Here is a 14,924-nt window from a genome sequence, read left to right as displayed (position 1 = left end):
AAAGTAATTTGACTAGGAAAATCTATCGCATCAAAACGATCGCAATCAAAAATCGAAACAGCAAAAACTCGTCGCACCGAACACTCGAACCAAGCAACCGATCGATGAGGCAACCAGTCGATCGACCAGCTGTTCGTTCGGACTTCCGTCCGATCGGACAGGCTGTCCGATCGAGCTGCCTGGCCGAACGACCAGCCCCTTTCCTCTTTGGGTAACCCTATAAATACCCCTTGTCACTTTCATTTTTTCTACTTTTGGCAACTGACGTCCGACCACCTCGCTCTCCTCACTTTTCTTCAGATTTCTCTCAATTCCGGTAAGATCTCGTCCTAAATCTTGTACTTCCTTAATCTACACGCACTCCTACACCTTTCTATCTTTTGAATCTTAACTTTTAACCGTGAAATCACCAAGATTCAAGGTGTTCTAGGATGACGTCATCATGTGTTCTTGAAGAACTTCATGTTTTGGCCTCAATCCACCAAGAACAACTTAGATCTAACCGATTTCCACATAAACAAACAAAGATCTTTCATAGATCTAAACATATTCACAATAAAAAGGATTGAAAGATAGTTTTCTAACTTTCTTTCAACTCTTTTACACTCAATGCCTTCAAAACCGATAGAAACGGAGCTTGTGCCGACCTACTACCCATTCTTGTGGTTGTGTGGCTCAAGATCTGGATTCTATCCACGAGGTTCACCGATTTCGGGTTAAACATGGAACACCGTCTCGAACAGTTAACTAATCGGATTTGGGTGATTCCTGTCCGATCAGGAGTACCAAGTATTGACGAGGTTTCTGTTGTTTAGCACGTTATCACAACACCTCGATAAAAACGACAAACAACCAAGACAACCAAGCGTAAGATAAACCGGACGACCGGGACGGGGTGCCGTCCGATCGGACTGCTGTCCGAACGGACAGCCAAACCGCACGACTGGGCAATCCGAACGACTTGCACTATAGGTCCCACACTTAACCACTTTTACCAATATTTTGAAGTCTAAGTGTTGAACGAATTGGTGTCCGATCGGACTACCGTCCGATCGAGCTACCATTCGAATCATGAGACATTTAAACTTCCACACTTAAACAATTTTCAACATGTTCAATACACTAGGAATGCCACCCGATCGAACTGTTGTCCGATCGAGTGACAACCTGCTGTGAACTTGTTCTCGCTGAAGTACCCAACCAATCGGGTTGCCGACCGATCGGACGACCGTACGATCGACCGACCTGAAAAGTAGAGATACTTCGATGTTTTCAAAATACTACAACAAAAACTTCAAAAGTCAAGCCATCATACACAAACACATCTCTCCCAAAGGAAGTAACAATCCACTCGAACGACCATCCGACCGGACAGCTGTTCGACCCACCAACACTTGTTTTCGTTTTACGCGTCACTTATCGTATCGTTCTGATCAGGCTAACCATACTCTCAAGCGCTCCCTTCAATCCATTCAGCCGTTGTGAGTATACTCGATCCTTTTTGCTTTATGCACTTTTGGGTGTTACATACGTTACTTATACAAAATCACATCGAACACACAACGGAATACCTTAAACGCTAACCGCTATCGCATGTATACGTGACTAAATGAATGCATGTTTGTTATGTTTACACATGGAATGCTGTCTACCTGTCATAGCAACGGTAGTACTATTAGTTTTGACTCAGCACCCGTGCACTCGGGGGTTGTTAAGGACAATTACCTACATGGCTCTCAGTGGTGAGTATGTATCGCGAACTGCCTTGGGCAGTCAACCCGCAGTCATTGGTATCGATAGATTCATGTCGATAACTAACATGCCTCATTTCACTCTGTGTACGTGCTGGTTATGCGTAACACTTTCGAACTCTATATGCTATTAGTAAACTTGTATGCTCACCTTTACACTATGTGTATTGACTTTTACTTTAACGTATGTGACAGATGCTTAAGTTGCTAGGATGCTTAGGTGCGTGGTGATGAAATCGAGGCAAGGGAAGGTCTAGAAACAATAAACAATTGTCGGTAATAAAAATCTGAGTTGTCGGAACAGAACAATTTGCCTAGATCTTTTCTGTAATAATTGTTTTATCTTATATGACATGGTATGGGTCGTGTTGCTTAAATATTTGGTATAAATATAGTTGTTATGGAAACTTGTGGACAATCTGTTTCGCTCAGTGCCGCGCCCCGATGTTTCCGCCATCGGTTGGGGTGTGACACACTAAGAAGAGCTCGCGCAGACTTTTTTAATGAAACGTTTTCGGGAAAACAAACAGTCTGCAGATGGCAAATATCTGTGCGGCGCAGACAGAAGAGCCGATGCAGATCTTTTCTAGAAAAACAAACACCATTTGTTGATTGTTTTAGGGATGCATTTGACACGTTATTAAAGTTAAGTAAAAGAATTGATATACTCTTCCATTTTTTTTAAACTGCAAATGTTATCCTCTATTTTATACTAATACTTCTAAACCGCTTAATATCGTCTAGGTTTGAATCAGAGATTTTATTCTCTAAGAGGCATGTGCTAGCCCTAAATTGCCTTAATGTTGACCGGAGATATAGGAAACCAGATCCGACAATTCTAATATATTTAACTCACAATTCTGGTCAAGATTGTGTTGGGTACACTTAAAGTGCTTAACCTACGTGTCAAGTTGTGTGGAGTGCATGTTAGATGACCACCAATCAAATTATCCGTCGTCACCATCAGCATGGTTACGTTCATGTGGGGTCCACTATCCTTCGACAATGACGTGTAATAGCATTGTGTATGAATACCAAATGGTGGTAGGTAATTAATTTCATGCCCTTAATACTCTTACATACTTGTTTATTCTCACTATTCCAATACTTATTTTCGCCTTGGGTCATGGGGAGACGATCCTTCCTGTAGGGTGGTGGCTAACGGCAACTTGTTTTGCAAATCGACAATGGAAATCGCTTCTTCATAAAGAGAGTTAAATCCTCCCAAAACAATGACCAGTGATGGCTAACATCTTTCAGCAACCACTGTTCGCTCTATAGCGACCTGGCCAACATCTACATCCAAGTTTAGCAACTTTGGCGACAAACTCCACTGCTTTTTTGGAATTTGTTCAATCAAAATCTTAACCATATATACATGTTTGATCAACTCCCTACACACTTTCATTGTTTACATCCATCACAAAGTACCATGAATAAAAGAACTTTATTCCAGCCGTGAATATTGACGAGAGCTGAAAGTGATGCTAAATAAATTGTTCGTTTTTAAAAGAGTCCCACGAACTTTTAGATGCTTTCAAACTTACGAGGTCCTTGATTCTTAATTTGTCCCCAAGGAGGCATCCCATATTATTATTATTATTATTATTATTATTATTATTATTATTATTATTATTATTATTATTATCTATAATAACATTTTGGGTAGAACCTTGTGAACAGTACAATAATTAGTCAAAATTTGCTTCTTATATACAGAATTGCCATGGCTTTCAACCGAGTGAGCGGACCAGAGATTGGGTAAGAGAGAGAAGAAGAAAGAGAGGGACAATCAAAGGCAGTTTAGGTATTTGATCCCCAGGTCCACATTGTTTCTTCTCCCAGATCCACGTTTCCTCAGCCGCTACAGTTCCTTGCCTACCTTTCTAACCCTTTACGCCTCTTCAACAAGTTGTTTCTTCAACAAGTTGTTGAAGAAATGGAGAAGCCAGAGACCCAGACTACGGCATCCGGTGGCGGCGCTGAGCAATTTAGGTTCGAAGTACGTTCTTTGTTTCTATATTGCATTTTATTGCTAGATTAGATATGGAGTCTAAACCGTAGGTGACGTTGATTATTCCGGTGTATAGAGGCGTTGGTGTTAACCGCCGACGGCGACGACCTCCCGCCTCCAGATAATAGCGTTGGTGATTTTTATGCCTTTTCATCACCAATTATGCAATTTTTATCCTTGGTTTATGTTGTTTGGATCTTGAGTTGGATTTTTCTTAATTCCATTCATGGTGTATGGTTCATGTAGTTCGTTTGTTATGCAGGTGGGTTTTGCCACAATTTTAGAAGACAAAATCCCCATGGATATAAAGATATTGGAAGGGCAATAAATTATGGTTCTTTGGGCTCTGGCATCATTGCTGATCATGCAACTTCAAGCAATGAAATTTGGTGGTTGATTTCAGCTTTTTGGGGGAAGTTCTCATGTGTAAAGTTGTAAGTATCATCTCCTCATATTGTATGTTATTTTTCTTTTTATTAGTTCATTTACGTGGATGTAATTCATTTGTGGATACTGATCAAATGATCACAACCTTACTTTTACATAGTTCAGAACTTCAGATTATATGAATAGTTGAATACAATGCAAAATCTGATTTTTTTTATTATATATTCTTCTTTGATATCAAAACAACTGTTTGATTATATTTTTGTGAGGACAAATACAGAGAAACTAAATTTATTGGTCCCTTTTAACTTTGCTATTTTTCAGTAGTTGAGTTCTAACTTTTAACTTTGTGTATTTCTTAACTTTTAATTAGTTGATATTTAATGATAACTATAATATAATGGGTAGCAAGTTTATACTCGGCTGACACGATTCCATCATAATTCATTAAATATTGAAAATTTCAAAACTTTTATGCTTGGTAATTTGTTCTCAATGCAGATTATCACATGATGGCTGTCGGAGGAAAAGATCATGGGATTGAAGGAAATGCTCAAGGAATGCATACTGATAATAACGGAACTATAATGGTTGAATGGCTAAAAGAAGGACTTCCCAAGCAACGGATGAAACTAATCAAAAACGAACTTAAACAACCGATATAAGCTATAAGATATCAACCCCTAGAAGATTCCATTGCTTAGTTGAGTTTTTATTAATGTGAAACTTGAAAACCTCATTATTTGATCACTTGGAATGTAAAATTGAAAACCAAACAGGTGTATGCGGATGGGAATGGAACCATACACTATGAGACTATGACGAGTTCATAACAACAACAATGCATATGAAAAAAATATCCACTACTTTGATTAAAAAAAAAAAAACAACAATGGGTAAGCACACTTTTAAAGAATAATGTCAAAGAATTCATGATGGTTTGTTAAGTTTTATGGCCTCCTTTGACACAAGGTGCATAACTATTGAAGAAATGTAGCAATTTATATGCAAATACGATGGAAGGGGACATAAAAGAGATGGTATCCGAGACTGACACCGGTATGATGATATGATACATGTTGCATGCAGCAAATAAACAAAAAGGTATATTTACTACCTACCTTATATTTGTAGGATAAACTATGATAAGTTTGTAACAATGATTTGAAAGGGGAACAGAAGAAAAAGTATAAATCCAAAGACGTTCTTATACCCGGTATATTAGTTCAATTCATTGTACACAGACATGCAAGTACATGAATAATATAAAGCTTTGTATGGTGGTTGTTTACTACCTACCTTATATTATGTTTACTTGATTCACTCTTAAGAAGGCACATAATCAGTTATCCAAAACCAATTATCATAACTTATTCTCAAAAGACGCAGAACCCGCTGCGAAGCGCGGGAGTATTTTCTAGTTATTATATATAACATTTTGGGTGATTCTTGGCTACAGTGCTTTCATTGTACATGGCAGTCTACAATTGGGCCATGCCAATTCATTTTTCTTTATCTTTTTTTCTGGTTTTTGTGGTGTATACCTCTCCATCTTCTTCTCTCTATATTTCTTTGTTTTTCAGCAAACGATGGATGGATTCAACCTGCGAAGAAAAGAGACGGGATCTAAAGTGACTTCACCATCGACAACCACCAGCTTCCCTACCACCTTCATCTACGAGTATGGCTTTCGGTGACAAAATTCGACCGGCGCGTGGGTGAATAGGGACTAACAGGTGGTGGTTTGCGACGATCGCGGTGGCTGATGTGTGGTGGTGACCGCCTGACCGGTTTCCGTTTTGTGCAGAGTTGGCATGGATATTTGGGCGACGTTGGTGGTAAGGTAATATGGTGACATACTGGAGATCAGATTCGGTGACCTTGATTTATTTTTTAATGGAGAAACGAACTTTTTACTACGAAACCAAAATGAGCCAACATAGCAATAACAAGATGCTATGATGACCCCATTACAGCAGGAACTCTACAAAACATTATCAGAAATTTCAAAACAAAAATTAAAGAAGAAAACAAGGGTTTCCTGGAAAGAAATGATTTGGGAGAGAGGAAGCAGTTCTAGAGAGAGAAAGAGAAATATTAATTTAATTCTTCTCATCGATTTACGAATTCTTTTACATGAATTTTCAATTGAGAATACAAAGCAATTGATTAAATATCGAAAACCAAAATTATTTTAGTGTTAATGACAAAAATACTATTCAAAGGGACATTAATCAGCAACGAATTGTGGTTTTATATTTGTGGAAATTGGTCTTTAAATATTTTGGATTTGCGTTCTAAAGGAACTTTTTCCTTTATAAATTTTCGTATATGTACCATACCTATCTGATTCTAAATCGTAATTGATAATGTTTATATAGTTTTTGGTCGAGTAAAATATGTGTCAACATCTTTTTTAGTATATCATGACTTTATTTTTGTGAGTGTTCTTCTTCGGTTGTTGTGCCATGTGCTGGTACCGTATCAACTTTGTAATGAATAAAACTATCCGCGCAACGCGTGGAGGTATTTTTCTAGTTCAAAAGGTTAAGAGTTCAAATCCTGCAAGCAGGTGCGTTGTGTATTTATATTAGAGCATGTGTAATGGGACCGTATATCACCCCAAAATTGAATATGGCACCCCCGATAGCGCCGCCAACACCGCTACGGCGGGCGCTATGGAGTGACTTTTTTTCCCTCCCACGATGCATTTCACGGCGTGATGAATCTTTCACCTCTCTCACACATACTAACATATATAATCTCACTACACACTCCGGTTATATAAAGCCCCTCTCTTGCACAATCCGCCATTTGTCGCATAACGCCCCACAAGAGGCTTTATGACTACCCATGGCCTTAGGCCGGAGAGTGTGGGGGCGCCACCTCAGCCCCTATAGCGCCACCCGGCGCCATCGTCCCACACCCAGCAATTCAACTCGGGGGCGCTATAGCCTATGGCTCCACCATGGTAACGAGCAGCAATCACGAAGAACGAGGAAGGATTGGTTAAATGGGGGGAGGGGGGCGCTATAGCTTGAACGGGCTTTATCCCACACCCTTCAAGTTAAGGGGAGAGGCCTTAAAGCGCCTGTGTGACATGGCATTGATAAAGCCCCTCCCACACCCTCCAGCCTTGGAATCTAGGAACTGCTGTCTCGAAAAAATAAATTTAAGTCTAGCTTTGCTCTTTTCCGGTAAAGGGCAAAAAGTAAATTAGTTATATACCATCAGCCATAAAAAGGATTGTTTTCTTATATATAACTTGAAAGTCCAACAATACAATCATAATAAAAAACCTTAAGTGTTCCCAACATAAAAGTCTTCAAAATCTATAGACAACGTTTCTGGAGGTTTTTTCCTCAGTTATGACTGGTGTACTTTAAGTAAAGCATTGTAGAACATGTCAATAAACTGGTTATCCTGCACATTAAAAAAGCAATTCCAAAATCATAGTATATATAATTATCAAGTTTTTTACTACTTACAGAGTGCGAAACCGTAAATGGGGTATAATGAACAGTTACAGACTTGCAACACAAAATTATCCTTTTTCTTATGGGTCAAACGAGTTCGATTGGGTTAACCCGCCAAGTCGCCAACATTTTTTTTTCTTGAATTTAGTAAACAACTAAAAAACTACGAAACTAACCATATCAACAATATTTATAGTGTTACAACTTGATATTTTTAGTAAGAAAATTTTGAATCTCAATTTAAATATCGGTTATTCTGAAACCAACATACAAAGAAAAATTAAGTCAAGTCAGTTCCCTAAAACGGCCATTTCTTACCCACAACTAGGGCTGCAAATGAACCGAACGTTCAGCAAACAGTTCGTGAACCGTTCGGCGGGAAGTTCGTTTGTGTTCGTTCGTTTAACACCTTCTTCTTTGATGCATGATGATGGTGTCGTCAAGTTTTACTTACTACTTAACACGGTTTTACCATCCCGCAACGCTAGGGTTAAATACTAGTTAATTATAAAGGTTGTATAACTCGCTGATTCCTGTAACGTCTTGGAACAAACACAAACAAAAAATTTGTCCGTCTAGTTAAATGAATGAACGTGAACAGTCGCCGCGTTCGTTCTTTGATGTTCGTGAACGTTCAGTAACGTGTTCGTTTATGTTCGATAGTTTATTAGGGTTTAAAATTTTTATATTTTACTTAAATACTTAAAATTTTTATATTTTACTTAAATACTTCAAATTTTTATATTTTACTTAAATACTTCAAAATTCTTACTAATAAAATATTTAATAAATTATAGTGTATCCTATATTTAATAAAATATTTAATATATGTTCGTTTTCATTCATGAACGCTTGTTTGTGTTCATTTGTTTTCATTTCTGCTCATGAACGTGTGTTTATGTTCGTTTGCATTCGTTTTTGTTCATTACCTAAACTTAACGAAAAAATTTCGTTCGCTAAGTGTTCATGAACAGTTCGTAAACACTGAACACATTTATTTTGTTAAAGAACAAACACGAACAAGGCCTTGTTTGTGTTCGTTCAGTTCTTTTGCAGCCCTCCCACAACCCATTCGACTCGTTACGAACCCGACCCGACCCTTCTGCGCCGCTAAATAAAATAGACTTTAATACCTGTGCAAGCATTACAACAGCCTCTCTGACTTTTTCCCTAGTCAACGGTCCATGCAATGGACCAGAAGCGGCAGTAGGAGTGAGTGATACCGGTGGTGTGGGCGGAGGGAATGGCTGAAGCAAGGGAATACCGACACTTCTTTGTACATTCAGTGGCGGCTGAAGGGTGGAAACCGGCACAGGTGCTGAAGGCTGTCTTACTAATGGAGCAGAAGAAGACGAAGAGGATGGTGTAAAGAAAGAAAGAGGTTTAATGAGATTGGTTACGTGGTTGGTGCTGTTGACCTGGTCAACACTGTCATGTTGCGGCAGTGATGTGTAGGATGAGGGGATCTGCAATGGTGGAGTGTTGACCACGGGCGAAGGTACTTCACGGGAAGATAAAGGAATTGTTGTTGAATTATGGTACGGCTGTATTGAACTAACTGGATTTGGAGTATTATTATTATTATGTCCCAAATTCATAGCAGTCTGCAGTCACAAAAATAAATGTAAAAAATAGATCATATAATAAGGGGTGCTAAACGGATCGTGTTCGTAGGTTGGCGGGTTCAACCTGACCCAATCCAGGAAATTTTAGACAAACCCAAACACGACCAGAGCCTGAAAACCGTGTCATACATATGAACCTGAACACGGCCGGAATATTCGCGGGTTGACTTGAGCAATCGAACACAACCCGTTCAACCCGATTTTTTTTTATTTTTTAATCTTTTTCTGCAAATTAATATATTAAAATTAAAATTTACTACAAAATAACACAAATGTATATACTACAATTACATTTAAATTATAAAATCTTATGTCAATTTCTCTTTTTTAAGTTATAATTTTGGCATATAATACACACCCAATTTAATTTATGACACAAAACATATTGAAAATAATATAATATAATATAAATGGGTTAAACGGGTCAACCCGCCAACCCGACCAGGTTGCCCCGAACCCGACCCGTTTAGCTAAACGGGTTCGCGGGTTCAACATAAAACTGACCCAACCCCGTTTAGACTAAACCCAAACCCGCAAATTTCGTGTTAGGTTCGTGTCTTGTTTTCGGGTCGTGTCATAAATTCACACCCTAAGCGTGCATAATATCCATAAATTTCAGTTGATGAATTCTTGTTATACGTAATCACATCAAAAATTTCGCTAAAATAATCAATTCCACTATATATAGGAGCATATTATCGCAAGCTCTGCATATACAGCGAACGGAAACTAAAGATAAGTGCGGATGGATACATACACTAAAGAAGTTGACAAATGAAGAATCTTCAGGTACGTCTGTAGTCCGAGAGGAGGTCAACCCTGGCTCCAGTGGTCCTTCAATTACAGCAGACGTAGGCACTGCTTCAAGTTCTTCAAACTCACTACGCAACAAAACAAAATTTTAAAAAGTTTTAGGAGATTATATAAGACAAGCCTGAGTGACAAATTAGAACCGAGAATCAGCTATTGACTCGCGTTGTATTTATCTCTAACAGGACAAACAGATTGAACTAAAAAAGTTATCTAAAATAGAAACACGTCAAATGGGTGCATTTAGCCTCTTAAATCATGTAATTGTAATATTACATACTGAGCTACGTGTAAAAGCTACATCATAGTTCTAAGCTACCTTTTGTTCACTTTCTGCTTTGAAGGAACCTTTGAATATGCACCAAGTATCCTGTAGGGGAAAAAAGAGTAATAATGGAACACGTTTAGTAATTAGTAGCGCCAACTGCATTCAGACATATCATAGAACACAAGTATTAACGAGAAATATAACCAACTAATTAATTAAAGATTTAATACATCACAATAAACTATGTATTTGACTATTTTCTGACCTTGACGCATCCTAGAGGCTATAACAGTGACTACTTACAGGTGCATGTAATATATTTACGTAATAGATATCATGCATCCAATAATTGACGATTGGAAATAGCGAATAAGTCTAGCATAAAGACATATAACAAAGATTAAGTACCTAGTAAAAAGGTTTGCAACATCCTCACACTCGCGCGTATTGTAGAACCAAATACCATTGACTTCTTGAGAAGCATTTCGATACAATAGATACGGAACTTGAAGTTCAAACTCAAAATCTCCTAACAGGTTCTCCACAAGGTTTTCTGCTAATTATTAAAAAAAATATGTCAAAGTTCATATAAATTAAACGCTTATCAAAATCCATACTTGTACAGCAAGATGAGCAATTGTTATCCACCACAACAAACTAGCTAAATGTACAAACTTGATTGAAACTTTCACACGCTTATAAGTGAGGATTATAAGTTCTTCATGCCAATGGTTAAATTCATATCAGTGTCACCCAAAAAACAACGTAACAGAAATTAAAGAAAACCTACCTGTATTTCGTCGATTCATTACTATAAACTGGAATCTTGGCTGAGTGTTCCTGCCAGTACATTGAAGAATAATATATTAGACCCCTTGGTAACTACAGCTGGTATAAAAAAATTATAAACTAATAAAATAACACTATTTGCATTAACGGCAACCTCTTGACCACAAAGAGAGACCCTTCAACGTCCTTACGACTCTGAGAAACAAAACAAAACAAAAAAGCAAATAAGAAAGAAAGCCCAAAAACATGTTTCAACACATTAACCCTTTCATGAGATAGATAGTTAGATACAAACTGCAAGGTATCTGTTATAAACTTAGTTTACGTTCGAATTTAAGATAAACATGCAGAAATACGCAACACCACTCTAAGTAAACTTATCTCCATAGCTTCAATACCATCCAAATATCAATGTCACTTAATATGAAAATAATATGCAATTCCTAATAAGTGTAAAAAGTCATAAAACACCATGATATCAACCATAAAACACACCAAAAATCCACAAATAACATAATGAAGATTTTCAAAACATCATATCTGTGGGCTTTGTGTTGTGTTTTGGATGATAAGGCCCTGATTACGGAATGACAAACATTATGGTGTTTTATGTTGATTAGCATGTCGTGTTTTATATTCATAGTTCTACGATGGTGTGTTTGAAGTTTTTATTGACTATTAGGGTTTGTACATGATGTTTTAGTAATCTTCACTCTGTTATTTGTGGGTTTTAGGTGTATTTTATGGCTGAAATTATAGTGCTTTATGACTTTTTACACTTTTTAGGAAATTATATATATATCATTGTCGTCAATAGCGGTCGCTATGGTCGCTATAGCGAATAGCGCAGTGTATCGGTCAAAGGTCGCTACAGGGTATGTAGCCATAAATAGCGGAATTTAAAAAAAAAGTAACTATAAATAGCGATTAAATATAGCTATAAAATAGCTGGATCTTAGCTCTTTGTTAAATATACATGTAAAATAGCAGCAGGTATTTTGATACAATATATATATAAAAAAAACTAATTTTTCATTTAGTGTATCGCTATTCGCTATGTAGCATATAGGTAGTTAATTAACAATAACGTCTAGAAACTTCATACTCGGAATTCAAATAACCAATCACACTTACAATGAAGTAGCATAGATTAACCAAATGATTTCACCATAACAAGTTAATAAAAAGAAAAAAACTGAATATAATAAAAAGCTAATGATTTACCCATTGATTGAGGTCGACGTTGAATTCGTAGAAGGTGACGTGAGCGGCGGTGATTAAGATCTCTTCGATGTAAGGATCCATCCGCTGAAGAACGGTGAGATTGAGGATCTTAGTGCTGTTTTGGTCGAGATTGGGCATTAGTTTTCCAGATTGAGACATTTTTAGTGGTGATATGAGATCGATCAGACTCCTGTTGTTGGAAACCCTAAACCTTGAAGATGAACAGGTGTGTGTGTGTGTGTGTGTGTTTGAGGGTCGGTTTGGTGTGGGTGTGTGTATCGAACGAAAAAGACGAGGGTTTGTGTGCCACTTACGCTTTGAGGCATCCAGAAGGGCAAAAATTGTTTATTTATGGTTTTATTTTATTGGCGGTAAATAAATATAACAAAAAACAATTATAAGTTCCAGAGTAAACTTTCAAAATGTTCCCAAAGGTTTGTTCAATTTTTCTAGAGAAAAATGCCCGGATAGTCCCTGTGGTTTCACCTTTTTTCACCTATAGTCCCCAAGTTTCTAAAACTACCTGAATAGTCCCCAAGTTTTCGATTTTTGTTCCCGGATAGTCCCTGGGTCTAACTTCAGTTACTTTTCTCTGTTAAGTGACCCCACGTGCATATCACGTGAGGGGTATTTTGGTCAGTTTACTTGTGCCTAACATATAAAAGTATACCTGCACCCCTACTCCCTCATTGTCAGTTGTTTTCCCTCCCTCCCTTAGTCGAATCCGGCTCATCATCTTCCCCTAATCTCTTCACCCCAGGTAAACCCTAAATCTGATCGATCGATCATCTGATCATCAGAATCTTCCCACGAAAATGAAGGACGACGATCCTCAACATCCAAACAACAACCGTCAGTGGAATTTCCGGTCCAATTCTGAGTATGTGAAGCCGTTTGTACCAGAGACTGTTTACGGTAAGTATCGTTAAAACCCTAGCTTCATTGTGCAAGAATGCTACAGGTTGAACAACATGCAATATAGAGAAATAAACTGTTAAAACCCTGTCATTTTATACCCTAATGTAAGTTTAATGTATGTGCAGATGGTTTTGAGAACTTTTTCAGCATAAAACTTCTTTATGGTGGTGTGTTTACTCCGTCACCAGGAAGAAAATACGCTTTTGGCAAAGCTGCTTATGTTGACTACTGCAACATTGAGGAATTTTTAGTGCATGAAATCGATTGGATGGTGAGAGATCTTCAACTATATGTTCCTGATGTGAAGTTCTATTACCATTTTAAGATTCCTGAGTTAGATTTAGATGTTGGATTATGTCCTTTAGGTAATGATGGTGATGTTAGGCTTTTGGCCAAATATGTTGCAAAAAACAAACTTATTAAGGTGTTTATAGAACATGGTGAAACCAAGGTTAAAAATTACTTTAGTCCGACACAATCGTCGAAGGTGGTTATTCAAGAATTAGAGAATGAGGGGGGTGCTGTTAATACCATTCAAAGGCCTAGAAGAAAGAAACTTAGGGTATCAAAAAATCTGTTACTTCAATGGAAAGATGTAACTGATGTAGAAGGTTCAGAGGCTGCTGATAAGGTAATTAATGATGTAACTGATGTTGAAGAGGGTAACACAGGTGGTGTATAGACTGTTAATGCAGAGGGTAACACAGGTGGTGTAGAGGCTGTTGATAAGTTAAGTAATGAAGTTGTAAATGAAGGTGTAACTAATGAAGATGTAGAGGCTAATGTAGGTGGTGTAGAGGCCAATGTAGGTGGTGTAGAGGCCAATGTAGGTGGTGTAGAGGCCAATGTAGGTGGTGTAGAGGTTAATGTAGGTGGTGTAGAGGTTAATGTAGGTGGTGTAGAGGCTAATGTAGGTGTGGAGAATGCATCGTTCCATAACAGTTTTAGCTATGATTTTGACAATGCAAATTTCTCAACTGATTTTCCAATAGATGGTGTGTCTAGGCAAGCTGAGGGTGATGAGTCTGAGGTTGGTCAGTCTAAGCAAGCTGAGGGTGGTGAGTCTGAGGTTGGTCAGTCTAGGCAAGCTGAGGGTGGTGAGTCTGAGCATGTTGAGGGTGTTGAGGCAAGTGATGGTGCTGAGGCTGATGATGAATCAACTGAGGGTGATGATTCAGATGACAGTGACTTTGTAGAGGGGTTAGAGAGTATGGATGAGGCTGAGTATGACATGATGGACTACCATGCAAATGTTGACAGGGGTGTGGAGTTTATGGGAGCTGAAGTAGAGTCTGTTGGCAACCATGATGTGGATACCAGTGATGACTTATTAGATGATGAAAATCTAAGTTATGAGTCTTTTGACAGTTTGACTGATGAGGAAATGGAAGATTTCGAAACTAGGAGAAGTTTGAAATTAAGAGAGTTGAGGAGGAAAAAGAGGGTTGCACAATCAACATCCCAAGTGACCTTTTATGTGGGTCAGTTGTTTCCAACAGCCAAAGCGGCAAAAGACAAGATAAACAAACATGCAATTGAAACAAGGAGGTCACTGTCTTTTCTGAGAAATGATAAAAGAAGAATTAGGGTGGTTTGTGAGGGTAGATGTCCAATATTCACATGTGGGCCAAATCAAACTGGGCCCAGCCAAAATGGGCCTGG

The 14,924-nt window shown here is 38.0% G+C and overlaps 2 protein-coding genes and 1 long non-coding RNA gene across 4 annotated transcripts; 2 read left to right on the top strand and 1 right to left on the bottom strand.

Moving 5' to 3' along the window:
- Positions 1–3,487: 3,487 nt before the first annotated feature.
- Positions 3,488–4,723, top strand: LOC110877060. Its single transcript, XR_002556725.2, has 3 exons — positions 3,488–3,753; positions 4,028–4,199; positions 4,654–4,723. It is a non-coding gene; the product is annotated as an uncharacterized LOC110877060 (long non-coding RNA).
- Positions 4,724–7,384: 2,661 nt separating this feature from the next.
- LOC110877061 (mRNA-decapping enzyme-like protein) lies at positions 7,385–12,670 on the bottom strand. Of its 2 annotated transcripts, none has more exons than XM_035981985.1 (8): positions 12,345–12,670; positions 11,275–11,315; positions 11,122–11,171; positions 10,740–10,887; positions 10,383–10,433; positions 10,011–10,134; positions 8,762–9,232; positions 7,385–7,575 (listed from the first exon to the last, which is right to left on the bottom strand). In XM_035981985.1, the coding sequence occupies exons 1-8, from the start codon at positions 12,501–12,503 to the stop codon at positions 7,519–7,521; spliced, it is 1,101 nt and encodes a 366-aa protein (XP_035837878.1). In that variant the 5' UTR covers positions 12,504–12,670; the 3' UTR covers positions 7,385–7,518. The 2 variants fall into 2 exon arrangements, with proteins under 2 accessions (XP_035837878.1, XP_021980912.1); XM_022125220.2 differs by having other exon boundaries at positions 10,740–10,884.
- Positions 12,671–12,896: 226 nt separating this feature from the next.
- LOC118485641 lies at positions 12,897–14,614 on the top strand. The gene is made up of 2 exons (XM_035981984.1): positions 12,897–13,259; positions 13,388–14,614. The coding sequence occupies exons 1-2, from the start codon at positions 13,160–13,162 to the stop codon at positions 13,942–13,944; spliced, it is 657 nt and encodes a 218-aa protein (XP_035837877.1). The 5' UTR covers positions 12,897–13,159; the 3' UTR covers positions 13,945–14,614.
- The last annotated feature ends 310 nt before the right edge of the window (positions 14,615–14,924 follow it).

This window comes from Helianthus annuus, chromosome 13 (assembly GCF_002127325.2).
Source record: "Helianthus annuus cultivar XRQ/B chromosome 13, HanXRQr2.0-SUNRISE, whole genome shotgun sequence".
NCBI lineage: Eukaryota > Viridiplantae > Streptophyta > Magnoliopsida > Asterales > Asteraceae > Helianthus > Helianthus annuus.
The sequence above is the reverse complement of the archived record's forward strand: the minus strand, read 5'-3'. Positions and strand labels throughout refer to the sequence as shown.